At 36.2% G+C, this 16,862-nt stretch overlaps 1 protein-coding gene across 5 annotated transcripts in view; it reads right to left on the minus strand.

Annotated features, from left to right (window-relative positions):
* Positions 1-15,364, minus strand: part of slc4a7 (solute carrier family 4 member 7) — a 37,752-nt gene extending 22,388 nt beyond the window's left edge. For 3 of the 5 annotated variants that reach the window (XM_039650691.2, XM_039650690.2, XM_039650693.2), the window contains exons 1-6: positions 15,209-15,364; positions 5,775-5,856; positions 2,460-2,603; positions 2,193-2,331; positions 1,061-1,221; positions 788-976 (exon numbers count right to left, since the gene is read on the minus strand). In XM_039650691.2, the coding sequence (XP_039506625.2) occupies positions 788-976; positions 1,061-1,221; positions 2,193-2,331; positions 2,460-2,603; positions 5,775-5,856; positions 15,209-15,253 (760 nt within the window). In that variant the 5' untranslated portion in view covers positions 15,254-15,364. The remainder of the gene's footprint in view (positions 1-787; positions 977-1,060; positions 1,222-2,192; positions 2,332-2,459; positions 2,604-5,774; positions 5,857-15,208) is intronic. The other 2 variants (XM_089117927.1, XM_089117928.1) reach the window with 1 other exon arrangement.
* Positions 15,365-16,862: the final 1,498 nt, after the last annotated feature.

Below are 16,862 nucleotides of genomic sequence, written 5' to 3' on the forward strand. Positions count from 1 at the left end.
TATATATATTTAAAAATTAATATTTTAATTTAAATTGTTAAAAAGTAAAAGTAAAGTTCTACTTCAAGTAAATGCTGTTCTTTTAATTCAAGTATGCTGAAAAAAAAAGAAACAATATTTCGTAATATATTTCGTAAAATAATAATTCGCAATATTTACTGTTTTTACTATATTGTTTATTGAAAGAAATGCAGCCTTGGTGGAGCAAGCATGATAATTATGATTTTTAAAATATATTTTACAAAATCCTACCAACCCCAAACTTCTTAATAATACCATATGATGTCACTATTCATGAAAATAAGACATCAAGACGATATAAATAAATATTTACAAAATATAATTAAAATGTAATGTTGTAACCCTTAATTATTTTCTGTATAACGCTGCTGTTCTGTCACATTCAAGCATTTCCTGTGGAACAGGCCTTGACCATGACAACACCATCACCTGAGCTCTTCATTGATAACGCTTTTAGTGTGAGTAAAGACAGGAAACACAACCAACACAGCACACAGTGATGGCCTGAAATGAGTCAACGAAATGCACCATGCACTTCACATTCAAATCCGATGCTTTTAGCACAGAAGAAACCGAATATCTAGTCACATACACTCCCTGCCGGACGTCTTTAACAACAGCTGGCCACAGGCACAAGGACCACCCTATGCACCCCTACTTTCCTTCATTTGTTGTTTTTGAGTGGGAACAAAGGATCAATAAGTAGTGGATTTAAGTGAATCTAAGAAATATTAGAAAGAAAGTCAAGCACAGCAAAAGGTCTCACCATTCCTCTCAAGCAAGTGCGGGTCTGAATGTTTCTTGCCTATGTCGGCGAAGGAGCGTACGAGCGGGATGCGATTGCTGAGCTTCTTCTCATTCTGGTGGTGATGTCTCTTCATCATGGCTTCCCGCACCTTCTCCCTCAAACTCTCATCCAGCTGCTCGGACGCCACCATGTTGTCCAATACCATGTCTGAGAGCAGAGAGACCTTCATTTTTTAGACGTTCATTGTGTTCATGCTGAGACGTAAGGGTTTATCTAACAGCCAAATGTTACCTGCTATCTCCTCAATGGTGCTTGCTCTCATGTCCAGCATGACAGTGCCATTGAGAATGCAGCTCCGTAGCTCAAACAGGCTGTGCAGGGAAAGTGTGGCGACATAAGGCTTACTCCAGCGATCTCCTCCATCCTCTACATCCTCCTCAAATTTCAACCACCTGGAACAAATAGGATTTGTTGACCATGTATTAAGACAAGTGTTTTTGACACATTCTGGTGGACACATGTTCAGATTGTCCATAGTTTATGTGATGAACTACATCTGTGGTGAACTTGAGAGGAAATTACATCATACAAAACTATCCTTTTAAGTCCTTCTAAAGTCTTTGTGAAAATGGCAACAAAAAGTGTTCTGATAAAAGGTCTAGCTTTATGTTGTTAGCAGAATATATGCCACTTGGTTTGATATTTTGTTTTTAAATGCAATGACTTTTAAAACGTGTCCAAATACTTTTTGGGGCCAATGATACCATTATGTTTTTAAGACCAAAAATGAAGTCCATGTCTAGAGAACCGAGTGGCCACTTTTTAATATAATAGTAGGACATTACTATTTTTACATGTGTTTGACAAAAGTTTAATGTGTTTTATATCATATTCATACCCAATTTGATAAAAACAAAAAAAGAGAGAGAAAAGCACACTATCCATTGACAACATTATGGAACTGGTACACTTTTGTTCTGTTAATAAGGCAATGAAAATATTTTCAAAAGGGCCCCTGTATTTAGTTAAATATTATACTAAATTAAATAAATATATAATGAAATTAGATGTTGCAATCAACAAATAAAAAGTACAATAAAATGAATGAACAAATAAATAAGGCATGAAATAGACCTTAAATAGATCTTAAAATTAAAAACTCAATGCATTACAAAATGAAATACACATTGAAGTAAAATAGAACACAATATATAACAAATCAAATAATCACAAAACAACAATGCATAATGAAATGTTTCAATAAATAAATTAGTCTAAAAGTGTATTTAATCCCTTTTTGATTTATGCTTACATTTTATTGCACTTATTTATTTATTGCAATATTCCATGATGCATTTATTAACTTTATATACTTGTTTTAATTATATATAAAGCACTCTCAGGCTTCATTTTGTGTCCTCACCTGGCTGTCTCTTTCCACTCGTAAGCATTTCCGTCACGGAAGGACAGCTCGTCGAGCTCAGTGAAGAGGTCATGAGGAATGTGCTCCTCATCATCATCCTCTGTGCCGAGGATAAACTGGACCCTCTGTGAGGGAGTGTCTACAGCCATGAGTGAGAGAGACCAATGCCAAAGAGTCAAAAGATACTTAGACAAAATATACAGGAAACTATTACCATTAATTCATTAAAATTAGCACCATTGAGACATTCTAGACTGTTATTCCTACCGTATGCTGGTGATTCTCTCCCGTCCTCTCGCTCAGACCCTCTATCCTTCCTTTTCCGATGGTGCTTGTGACCACGATGGCGATGTCTACGTCTGCTTTGTCTTCCTAAAGGTACATGTACACCCACATAAACTGCCCTGTGACCTATAAAGAGAAAGACTTTATCCACCTGTCCTGTACTGCATGTGAGAGGAATCCCTTTTAAAGTCCTTAAAGGACAAGAAAAGGAAGACACAACATACAAACTATGTTCCAGACGCACAAGCTGAATTATTCATTGTCTGAATCTCATAAGTAAGCACTTCCTGAGCCACATTTCAATGCGCAAAAACAAAAATGTTCCCAACAAACTGCAAAAAAAAAAAGCACAATGATCTACCCAAAACACATGGACTCCATCCACTAATAATAAGAACAGGTTTATATTAGCACTTACTGATGTGTGTAAAGACATAGCAAGTTGTCTAAAATAAATAAAACCCTTTAATATAGAATTTTAAATGCTACAAGTAAATTTAAGCACCACAATATTCAAAAACTGGATATTCATTTTGAGATTTGTTAAATTATTACATTTAAAAGTTCTCAAAACATAAACTTTGGTTACAAGTTATTTTAAGGTGACCTAGTTACATTGTACTTACTCAAATAAGTACTGAGAAATATTTATTAATTACATGCATTTACTACAGAGTTGGGGTTAAGGTTAATTATGCCCAAAGTAATCTAAAGGTAAAAATGGGGGGAATAAACATACACAATTAAATATCCCATTTCATTCAATAGAGAGGAAAAAAGTCTTATATTGGTGTGGATAACCAATCTAGTACCTGTATTTCCACCAAGAAAAGCATCATAGAGGACTGGTATTTTTAAAACCAAACCCCTTGAGTAAAACGAGACAAGTGCTCCTATGTTCCAGTACACATCTCAAACTTCTGTGGAACAACCCTCCTAAACTCAATATGACACTGTGAACAAACTGCGCAAGAAACCCGATGTGCTTTTAAAGATGACATAGATAACGTCTTAACGGACTCTGGTGTGCTTTAAGGAAAGCTTAAATGTTAAGTCTACCACCCATGCTTGAGTTTTTGTGTTGAAGGCAGATCTCTGGGAAGCAGAAGCTGCATGCGTCACAAGAATGATGTCAAAAAAGAAACGGGGGAAAAAAACAAGCAATTTGAACCTAACTTCATTCAGGCTGGTTGTGTGCAGGGAGCGCTCATAGCGTCAGGGTGAGCAGTGTGTGAACACATGTGAGGTCTGAGCAAACGCCTGCTGTGTCTACACCAGTTTCACACGCTTTTCTATGCGCAGAATGCATGGGAGGCTGAGACTCGAGTACACACTTTGTCAGCCACAACAGCTCATGAAAACATCTTGCACTTTTTTTCAGACACATAGAGGCACTGCAAATCCCTTATCTCATGTGTATCAATCCTCTAAAGCATGTATTCCCCAACTTGAAGTAAACACTGTCACTGTTGACTTCCTCCATACACACTAGGGTCAAAGGTCTCCTAAGCACATCATTAAATCTAAATTAAGCCTCTAATGGCAATTAGATGGTTTTAGTCAGATTAAATGCAAAACAGTGCCCTATTTAGATTTAGAAGAAAATAACAGTGTGCATACAAAGCAACACATTCAACGGCAAGCAATATGGAAAGGGGAGTGGAGGTGGGACGACCAATGCTAACCTTCCTCCCACACTACCTCGACACTCCCCTAAACACCAGCTACAACAACAGCCCTGTGCAGAGCTGCATGCCTGTGAAAACACATCCTGGTCCTTACTAATTACAATAATCAGCCAATGCACTCAGTCAGCATGGGAAAACACAGAAAATGATAAAGATATCAAAGAGCATGAAGCTGAAAGATTAAATTGGCACCAAAATGACATGACTCATTGACCATTACATGTGACTGGCAGAATGGCATGAACAAAGATAAGAAAACAATCCTGTCTGAGGTCTATAAATAAAGCAATATAAAAAAATCATTTTAAAAAAAGAGTATGTAAGCATAATAGCTTTGTGTAGAGAATCATTTAGTTGAAATATTGAAAGTATTGCTGATCGTGGAGGTCAGCATTTACTTTCACTGTATGGATAAGAGCAGATTAAACATTGTATTACATACTTTTTTAAAATCATTATACTGAATAATATGCAAAGGATTTCCTGTCACTTCTGTTAAAAACTACATAGGCTTTCAAAAAGAAAGTGAAAGAGAACAAAACAGGAATGTTCAGTGCAAGATGGTGTTTTACATGAGAAATAGAGAGTGCAGTTAATGCTGGAGGGCACAAATGCATGACCCATGCAGGCCCCGTTTAATTAATCAGATCTTGAGCTGTCGTCTAATCCATTGTAATACTATTAAAGTGAGCGGGAGGCCAGCGCAGCACAGCCCATACATGCTACTTTAAAAGGAATAAATTAAATTTTAAAATGTATTAAAATAGAAACATTTATTCTGAATATTAGTGTTTCTGTTTAAGTGTATTTTAGTCAAAGAAATGCAGCTTTAGTGACCATAAGAGACTTATTTAAAAAAAAAAAATCTGAAATAAATTTAATACATAAACATATAAATAATAATAATACATAAATAATCCAATTTAATGATTATATTTAACAAAGAAAACATTTGTCAACAAAATTAATTTTGGCTATATAATCAGTGTTTTTACAAATTACGTACTTCAATCTAGAATTGGATTATAAATGCATATATATCAGTACATATCGGTCCGTTTTGTTTCATTCACTGACGCCAAACTAAGGGAATCAATTCCCAGACTATGAATGCCATAATTGTACGAGCCAGATGTAGGTCATATGTTCCCTCATACTTTGTACGAGTCACTTTAAGACTGAGTTCCTGAGAGTTCTAGACATTCCTGGCCTTACTCATCTGACAGCGCTGTTACCAAACATCTAGTGGCTCCTTTCCAACATGTACAAGCTTCCAGAACACATGCAGAAGGCTGATAGCGGGATCAGATCACCTGCCCATGAGAACGCCTTCAGAGGGGAAGGGGGCGGTTTAAGACTTGTTTAAGGTCAAAAAGCTCATTAAACTCAGCCAAAGAGTGAAATGAGGTTAAGAGGGGTTGATGGTTTTAATCATTGTACTTTAAAACACTCCCAAAAGTAACAAATGCGAATGAACCGCAGATATTATTCACAGTAGACCTCCATGTGCCAAAAGACCAGATGGTATGCTTGAGGATAAACAAAGCATATGATTTTGTGGAGTAAAATAAAGGAGGGGGTTATGGGAAAGAAGGAGGGAGTGACTTACTTTCAAGCTCCTCTTTTTCAAAGTTTGTGTGGATGGTAGAGCTGGTTTTTCCCTGATCAACAACAGCTTCCTCATCATTGCCCTGGATAGAGAGAGATAAAGATGTATGAATGTGTGTCACAACAGAGTCAACAAACTATCCATTCCTGTTACTCCTGCCTTCGTCTGTGTAATTGAGAATTATGCAATAGTTGAGAGTTTATAGCGTAATAAAGACTATTGTTTTTGACAATGCTCTCCTTGGCACAAAACTGAAGGAAATAGGTCACAAAATAAACAACTAGAGTTCATTTTGCGTCACACCAATCAAATACACATATACATATATATTTCATAAATTGCATAATAATAATAATAGATACTAATAGAATAATGATGATATTCAACTATTCATAGTGAATTTGAATTTGATGCTGCATGAAACAATGATCATGTTTTTATTGTATCAAAAATGGTTCTGCTTATCAGCAATTTAATTGAACACTTAACTATAGAAATATTGCCATCCGTCACCACTAACAATTTCATCAGAAAGCTAAAAAAAAAAATGTTTAACCTGTGGCCATAATAACACGTCTCTAAAATAAGACGTGCTTTAAGACCATATTATCAACTAACAGCTGCTGTCAGTTGGCACCTGTCTTTTGTGCAGGGAAGCAGGGAAGATCTAAAAAAGCGGTGGGGACACATTATTAAGGCATTAGTCTTTGAAAAATAATTATTGTCTCCTAAAAAGAGATGGGGATATGTCCCCACAACTGATAATGGCTTCTCCACCCTTGCTTATCGATGCTTCATCATGAGGGACTAAGATACAGGACGCTTCAACTAAGTATCATTTTGTCTAAGTCAGGGCTTAGACTAAACTTCTTTAAATGCATGCTGCACATGTCCACATCCAGTCTATAATATGTCTACTGCACAATATTTTCCAACCACATCGGTTTAAAAGGTTGAATCACATTTGGTGGCCATGTAAACGGATTTGTTACATGCGGCCCACTCACTTTTATACAAAGACAATGAGCTTAAATAGGGCTTAAACCAAGTATTTTCTCTATTATCAGGACAAAGCCACAATTACAGGCACAATGATTATCATGAAATGAGAAAAATGTTCCACTTGCAGCCAAGAAAGGATCCTAAAGGGGGGGCACAAGAGTGCGCACTAGACATTGTCCAGAATTTCCCAAGAGATCCCTGCATGTCTATGAGAACATTTTGGTGGTCCCTATAGAAGGAGCTGGTGTTTGGAGATGGTGATTATGTGACATTTTTCCAGATGCGACTCAGGGTATTCTCAGGACTATGCATGAGTCCCTCTACTGCATATTTGTTTCAATTCCCTAGATAATACCCCAATTCCCACCCACAATTCCCAGCCATTGCTGCTGCACTTGCCAATTCTCCAGACAGAACACTGCATAGGTCTGTGAGAAAATAAAGTAACCTCTTCCTTTCCTGTGACATCACTTAAATATATATTTATATATATGTGCATGTGTTAAATATATATTAGTGCTGTCAAACGATTAAAATGTTCAATCGCGATTAATCGCATTAATGTCATAATTTAATAACGGCTAAATGCAGTTTATTGTAACATTATCATGGTACGACTACGAGCACAGAGCATTAGTTCAACGTCAAGCTGATAAAAGTAGGCTATTATTGTACCTGCAGTGGGAGTTTACATTAGTTTCCAGCATGCTGTGTGATTATTTCGCCGTTGTGTTGAAAGTCTCCGTGTGGCCGGTAGTGACTGCTCGCTCTTGAGATCTAGCACGCACACGAGCATGAGCGCTCTTGTTGCATTCTGAAACATCACCGCTAGAGGCCGCTAAAAATTGCATACAGCACCTTTAACCGCATTATATAATATATATATAAATATATATATTAGTGGTGGGCCGTAACGTGAGACTCTTATCGGGCGATGAAAAAGAAATATCGCTGTTAATCCATTCTCAAAGTTGGGTTGGGAGCTGGGTCTATAAGCAAGCTATGATGACTTAGTTTCACCTTGAAAATTCTGTTTATCCAGACATTAGGAAAATATCAGTCTACACATTTTATATTTAATATGAGGGAAATACAAAAATACAAAAAACAATTTACATTTAGGTGGCAAAAGTACAAAAAGTAATACTTTTATAAAGTAATACACGCCGGCGCGTGAACTGAAGCTCGTCTTGTGAATCATAAATGAACCGAAACACAGTGTATAAGGCAGGCCTACTTGCCTCAGGAGTACAGTGGGTGGTGTGAGGTGCAAATAATGTCGAGAATATTACGAAAATGGATAGAGAATATAAATCGGGTGCATTAAAAGGAAAAGAACGAGATAGTCTTTGTGTTTTATTTCACAAAGCTTACTTGGCTCAACAAGTGACACATTATTACATGCATTGATCAGATATTTTCCTTTTTTTTACGGTTTTAATTTAAAAATGACTTGGTAGCAGAGAGCCCCATGATGCAGCTCCGCCCCCACTGTACTGACAGTGTAGCTCCGCCCCTGCCCATCTTACAAACTACCTGCAAGGTTATCTACTTACACATTCTGAATGCCTTCGGCAGAATTCAAATGAGCCGTTTTAATCTAGATTAATCTATATATATATATATATATACATAATATAAATTAAACATATCTAAACTAAAATTTAAGAATAAATGAATCAACCTTACTTATCAACCTGCATATTAGAACTTTAAAATAAACAATTGACGTAACTACGTCCACTGGGCAGCTGCATGACAAGGATGATGTCACTATGGTCAGATCACATTCACAGCTATTCTTACCCTGAAACTATTCGAGGGCACATTTTTCTGAGCTCATTCAAAAGAGCACAATGTAAAAATAAATTCTGCCATAACCAACCGACAATTGCATAATACGTTGGCCATCACAATGTGAGAAAGCCAATAGTGTGATACAATAGTGCCAGGGCTGCCACATGACCTGAATCATCAATGAAGTTAAAATATCTATCAGCAGACCAGTTCTTATGGTAAACAGCTTATGGTTAGATTTTCAATAATGTACTAGGCTTGCTGCTACGATAGTAGGTGTTATCGGTGTTCAGAAGAAACACTGGTGGTTACATCACTTGACCACCACGGCACCGCTACTTGATTTATTTATTTTAATTTTATAAAATAATTTGCTTCAGTCAACAGACACTATTTAACTGAACATGTCTGCTTAATAAATCGTGAACGCATGCGGCCGTGCACATTTTAGTTTCACTTTCAAATTAGCGCTAATTCTGAGCGGACTGCTTGAATGGTGAGTTCATTAGCCTGACTCTTTCATGACCCTTTATTTTTAAAGGGTCATGAAACCCCAAACCAAATTTTCTGAGATTTTAACAGAGGTATGTGTGTTGAACACCATTGGAGACAATATTAGCATCTGTTAGATTTAATAGTAGGGTTATAATTGAAACCATGAAACTTTCCCAGTTGATTACCTACATTAAGATGAGAACATTTTTTTTAAATATGCAAATTAGGCATTAGAACGGTGTATGTGATGACAAGGTACATACAGCGAACGTGGAGCAGCGGGACGATTTAGAATGCAAACTTTTGTTTCATTTATGAGAAATCTACAGACGTAAACAGAAAGTATAGTAAAATAAAGACCTAAATGTGTATTTCAGAATTTGTTTCACCACAAGTCTGAAAGACGACTGTTATTGAAGACAAATATCCCAAAATTGATTTTGCCTGCAGTGCTATATTTTCTATGCACGTTTTTACAAGTAGTCTAAACAATCATCTCACCTCTACATTTATAATTATTGATGCCTGACATGACTTGTAAATTTATTGAAATTATAGCGGGGACAAAATTATATGAGCACTGTTTGTTGTATGCATTTGGCAAGTGATCGAGCGTTTATAGACCCCAAAACTGTGACATTGGATTGGTACAAATGTGCAGTATTTATAGATTTTAGCCTGTAAAACACAGTTTGCTACACTATATTATGGTGTGAGATAAATATGTTTTCTTCCTGTACATTTTAGTACAGTCCCGTTCGTGTATAAAAAAACCCCCAAGATGGCTCTGTCTCAGCACGGGCCACTGTCCAAGCATTCCTGAGTGCCATGGCATCAGATATCATTCCAAAGGGCAAAACGCATGCAGCAAAGGGTACAATGTGGACATACCGTAACAAAACGTTACAGGCAAGGTGTCTTAAGACCATAGTGACAGTTTTGTGACACTTTCTTTGTAACACAGAAACAGCGATACTGTGGGTGAAGACTGTTTGTGAAGCAGTTTCAAATCTGCAGTTTCATATCTGCCGCCAACGCAGACTTAAATGTTCTGGTGTGATTTTGTCAAATGTTTAATACAGGCGAATTGTCATTTAGAAATAAGATTGCGATCTTTTAACAATTAATCGTGCAGCTCTACTAAACACACTGTGTTCTTAAGGCAATATTTTGAAACCGAACCCACAGAGCAAGCACCAAGCCAAAGCATATTTGATGAGCTATGCAGAATCATATGAGTCATATGCCAAGCTCCACAAAAAAAAAAAAAAAAAACTGCATTAGGTCAGATACACAACAGTGAGTCAAAGAAAAACATACCGAGACTATCGTAGCTCCTCTGGTGGTCCTCAAATTCACAACACCTCCCCAGAAGTCCTGCATTTTTCACAGACCCTGGGGAGGAACTTGAAAACTTCGTCACTTGGAGAAACTCAAACTGCACTTAAGACCACAAAAGCTTCAATTATGCAGACGCTCAGGTCCAGAGATACTGCTCATAATTGATATAGCTCATAAATATGGTCCCCTAAAAAAAAAGATGTTAAAGATCAAAAGATCAACCCGAAGCATTAAAATGTTTAGCCACTGAAAAGCAAAAAGGAATGACAAGCTACAATCAGGATCTGTGGAATAGGAAATCTCCACACACTTCCTAAAAAGTGGCAGTCTGCTACTACCAAGATCTGTCAATCTGTCAAGCAGGAGCGAGAGAATCCCGCAAGTGCAGTTCTTACACTGACGTCGGATGGGTCTCACTCCTGGTTGCAAAGACCTAAACAAGCGGCGATATTTATAACCGAGAGCTGTTTCAGCGTGCGTTGTGAACGCGTGCATGTGTTTTTCCACGAGCACTGGAGCTACACATGCCCTGAGCGCCGGGAAGCAAGGACAGAATGCCATTGCCCTAAGATGTTTAAGGGTACGAAGCAAAATACTAAGGCTACTATATGATTACAATATAATCAATATACGCCGAGTAGCACAATCAATCTCTTATTTGCAGTGTCCACACCTTTTTTGATTATTATCAAAATTATAATAAATCATTGCACATAGACTTCTTTTCTATAATTTCTTTACATTCCATGAATCAGATATTAGTTAACATCTTGTGAGAAACTACACACTCAAAAAAAAGGTACAAAAGCGGTCACTGGGGCTGTACCCTTTCAAAAGGTACACTTTTGTAACCAAAGGCTGCATATTGGTACCCGTACATATTATCAACTAAGATGTACATATTAACAACTAAACTGTATATTAACACCTAAACTGTACATATTAACACCTAAAATATACATATTAGTACCTAAAATGTACATATTAGCACCTGAAATGTACATATTAGCACCTAAAATTTACATATTAGCACCTAAAATGTACATATTTGAACCTGAAATGTAAATATTGGCACCTAAAATGTACATATTAGCACCTGAAATGTACATATTAGCACCTAAACTGTACATATTGACACCTAAACTGTACATATTGACACCTAAAATATACATATTAGTACCTAAAATGTACATATTAGCACCTGAAATTTACATATTAGCACCTGAAATATACATATTAGCACCTAAAATGTACATATTAGCACTTAAAATGTACATATTAGCACCTAAAATGTACATATTTGAACCTGAAATGTAAATATTGGCACCTAAAATGTACATATTAGCACCTGAAATGTACATACAGTATTAGCACCTAAAATGTACATACTCACACCTAAAATGTACATTTTAGCACCCGAAATGTACATTTTAGCACCTGAAATGGACATATTGGCACCTAAAATGGACAAAAGTTTACCTTTTGAAAAGGTACAACCACAGTGACAGCTTTTGTACCTTTTTTCTGAGAGCGTATGATGACCATAAAGGGTGTGTTATACAAGTAAAGGGAGAGTTTTTAGTTAACCCAATGTACATTTGGACTTCCTGAAATACAAAGGTGTCAGAAAAAAAGTCCAGTATAATTTGTCATATCAAATGTGTAAAAGAGAACAAATGTTGCTATCACACAGACACAATGCTACTAAGCCATGCGGATTGCGGACACTGATACTATGATCATGAAGAGGAAGAATTTACCCCTGACAACATAGCAACCTTTGTAGGAAGTCGTGCCATTCAGCCAGTGAAGCTGCCTGTAATTAAAGCTGTGCAGTCTGTATGAATAATGGGGGAAAAAAGTCCCATTCTATTTCAAGAGGAACCACTGTAACATTTGTTTCTAAGAATTTTCTTTCAGACAAATCATGCATGCTTAACGAATTGAACCTTATTGTAAAGTGTTACCATACTTTTCTCAGATAAGCTTTTTAAAAACACACAGGCTAAACTAATACTAGGCACTGGCAAACAGACTTTGCACTGCTGAACACAAACTCTCATCTAAGATTAACAAAATCTTTTACTGCAAAAAAATGTGAAACAATAAAACCCACTTCTGTAGAAATGCTGACTGTTTTTACATGCGATTAGAAATTCTGTAGAGAAAAATCTCACCACTTCTGCACTCATTTATGAAATATTTTTGTCATTTAATAAATATTTGAGATCCTCTTTTACATATAAATCTATTCTGCAGATTCTCCCTTATAATAAAATGTTTCCAGAATCTCTCTAGGCTTAGTTAACACACATGTAGACCATTGTACTAACATTACGTCTATTCAATACTGAGATATCACTCTCAACATATGTAAACAAATGGAACCAGAAAGACTTGTGAATTAGCTTTAAGTTAACAGAGCAACTGTGTTGACTACTGTACACTGACAGGTCACAGACAGAGCCTCATCCTACTGTCCCCAGCTACTCTAAACATGCTGAGCTTACGGCTGTGCCCTCTGTGGCTTTATCAACAGCATTGTCTGCAGGGTCCCAGCTGCCCCGTGAGCTGAGAGAACAGTGACAAACTTCCTGTCTAATCTCCCATTCTGAACCAGAGCTGTAACATTACCGCACACTCAACGAACCATGAAATCTTCCCTCGTTGCCACTAACCCGATAGAGTCACGGCAGAGAACAGAGGAGGAGCATCATTGTCCTGAAGACACCTGAGTGATGAGTAGTAGTGAACTAAGCAACAGGAGGAAATAAAAACAAGGCTCTTTGTTACACAACAGGAACTTTGGGCATTCCACATTTTTTCGATAAATACAATGCTAACTTTGTTTAACGACATCTAAACAATATACGCACAATATTATGTAATAACGTACAAGCATTTCCTTATATGGATTCCAGTCTAACTCAGATTTGCCATTTGAACCTTAATCATCATTACATAATACAGACATACAACATACCTCCACCAAATAGAGAAAACTGATGGTAGCAAGTCAGAGACTGTTATCTTTAAGTATTACCGATACTTAAAGTGTAAAACTGTGAATAAATAAATAAAAATCAGTGTAGAGAGGGCCCACTGGTTACTGTTTATATGAAAACATAAGCCCTTATGTTATGCTTTACACACTTTGAAAAGATAAAACAAATGTAACAATGTTCACAGAAGTTGGAGATTACAGTTTGTAAAGTTTTAAAGATGGCCATTTTTCTTACACAAACGCATCGCTTTGCTTCAGAAGGCTTTTGTTAACACACCAGAGCCGTGAAGAGCACTTTTATGATGGACAGATGCACTTTTATGGCCATTCACTGCCATTATAGAGCTTGGAAGAGCCAGGACATTTTTTAATATAACTCCTATTGCATTCGTCTGAATCTGAAAGAAGAATGTCATTTACACCTAGGATGACTTGAGGGTGAGTAAATCATGGCCTAATTTAAATTTTTAGGTATAGTTTCCCTTTAACTATATTAAGTGAGCAATATTCATTTTGTTTCTTTACTTAATAGGCCTAGTTGTTTCTGTTACTTTAAATATGTGATGTAGTACTGTCCTTATTTAAATAGCCTATATACATGAATTGAAAGTGCAACTAGGCTGTTAGTATCTTATCTATTGATGGCGAATAATTTGTGACGTGAAGGAAATATACTAAAGTCTTTATGACTACATGGAAATTAAGCTTTTGCGGAATTGGGAATTGTTCTATTTATTTACTTTTAATGTATGTGTATTTGTATACAAGTATGTCTTATGCGTGTTCTAGATTCACTACAAACATTAGAAATGCTTTGGCAATACATTGTAACAATTGTCGTGTCAATATACAGCGCATTTTGACAATTTGAGAGAGAGAGGGGGGTACTTACTCATACAAGTGAGTAAGTGCACTTACTCATACATGTAAAGGAGAGAGAGAGAATTATCAATTGTTTACTATAAAATTCATGCTAACTGGGTTGACATTATATAAGAGTCCAATCTGGACAAACATAACAGATGATAAAAATGAGTGGACTTCAATCTTAAGTGTTCATTCATATTCTGATAGAATTATGCGAGTATGAATTTTTCTAGAATAGTACATCCCTATAAAAGGGAAATGTGACAGTGACATAAAACCAAAGGAAATTTTCTGTTTTCTCTTTTAAACAGCAGATCATCTCAGTTAAAAAACTAAATGTACTGTAAATAGAGAGAGAATAAACACTCATATTGCTTGTATATTGCTGTACATTATTTTCAAAATGTGGAACATAAAGAGGACATTATTTTGAAGGAAGAAAATAAAAACACAACAAAAACTATAACGTGTATGTTTATAAATACTTCAAATGAATTTTATCTTAGAGAGAGAGAGAGAGAGAGAGAGAGAGAGAGAGAGAGAGAGAGAGAGAGAGAGAGAGAGAGAGAGAGAGAGAGAGAGAGAGAGAGCTTCGTAGTCTGATGCGCTAGTCTTTCACCGTTATTGTGACGCAATGAACTGAACGACACTTCCTGGCAGCAGCGTGATCACCCCAAAACAATGAAAGTACATTTTCACAGCAATACAACCTCAAAACAAACACCTTTTACGTCCACTAAGACAATGTGGATGATCCTGGGTCGTTAACAACCAAAAGAAAGTGATGCTTTAACCCAATCCCACCATCCATTAACGTTACCCTCATCCACGACCCTTTTCTTTCTTTGAAATAAACGCGCGCAGAAAACGCTCTAGACACCCAAACTCTCAACTCTAAAGAGACAACAACAAATAACTTTATCCTTACTGTGGTTAAGAGTGGTTTCATCTGTTCATTGCTATCTTCCTCCATTTGTTCAAACTGTTCACTTCTTCCGTCCCTCGCCGGAGACTGATTTGAATATGATACTTCGAAATGCCCCTTCTCTCGTGTCACAGCCACTGAGAGTGTGTGAATGGTACTTTTACATATATTGGGGCTTGGCAAATCCCGCCCTTGTTGAGATTGACAGGTTAGTTCATCCGTTCACTCTCACGCGACCGGCTTTTTTCCTAGCCAATAACAGCTTCGGAACGACGCTGGAACATGAATATTAATGAGAAGGGGAGGGGTTCATTGGCTATTGGGTGGTCTACAAATAAATCCATTATATTAGGGAAGAGAAATAACTCGCGGTAAGGATGATGAGCATGATGATATGAAAGAAGTATCATGGTGTTATTATTAAGCCCTAATGGGAAAACAAAGAGGAATGCCTAACCTCTCAAAAGCCTGAGTAGGGATTGGTTGTACCGCCTTTACAAGACCCTTGACCCCTACTCTGACTCCCAGCCGCCAGCATAGTAAGTTTATAATCAATTAAAAAATAACATTATTGCATAATGCTAATTAAATCATAATTTAAATTTCAGTTGTCCCCCTGCTTGACTTGGTTGTTTTTACAACAATAGATTGGATGACAATTAATGTGTAGCCTATTGTAAGAAACATTTATATCTACATTTAAATACATTTATATTTTAGGGGTTCTAACTCAGGATTTCACAAACTTTTTTTGAAGCCAATGACCCATCTGTTATAGAAACTGTTTCAAGACCCATTCATTGTAGTTTTTACAGTACTTAGCCTATAGTCAATATTTTTTCCTGTTTTATCATCCTTCAGTTTTGTTTAGATCCTTCATCTGAAGACATTTGTAATGGCTACTGGAGGTCCATCATATTGCACATCGCAGCTGTAACTGCAACTTTTTTTGTTGTTGTCAAAATGATTCATTTAAACTGTGCTGTGGCCAATGAGGACTGAAACAATACAAAACATTTGCATTAAAAAATGAAATTTGATTTTTTTTTTTTATTATTATTGATGTAATACAGTTAAGGTGGACAAAGATTAAATAAATGTGTTTTATTTAAAAATTAACAAGAAGGCAACTATGAACGACAATGAATACTAATACCATTAATGATGGAAAATACTTATTATTATAATTATTATTGCAATAACAATAGGGCAAGAGTCATACAAAACACTTGAATCTATAAAAAATTAACATCACAATTCTTGTATCAAAAATCAAGTATCCTTTTTAACAAATGAGATGTATTACCAGCTATATGATTGTTCTGTATGGAAGTCAGAGAGTCTTAAAAGATAAAAAACTTCATTTATGTCACTTTGGCATTAGTGACAATCAGTAACAAGACATTTTTACATTTTATATATAACAGGATTTTTTTTCACATTGTGACCGATATTGTCTGGATGAATTTTATTATTATTATTATTATTATTATTATTAACTTACTTTAGGTAATTGAGATCAATCTGAGATTGCGATTGCTCGAAAATGTCTATCTTTGTACAAGGATGCCCTCTTGTGGTTAATAACTTCTCTGCATGTATTATCTTTTAATGGGCTACAATAGATTGATAGAATAGGTCTAAAAAAGGTCTAAAA

This window comes from Pimephales promelas, chromosome 12 (genome assembly GCF_988280905.1).
Source record: "Pimephales promelas chromosome 12, fPimPro1.hap1.1, whole genome shotgun sequence".
Lineage (NCBI taxonomy): Eukaryota > Metazoa > Chordata > Actinopteri > Cypriniformes > Leuciscidae > Pimephales > Pimephales promelas.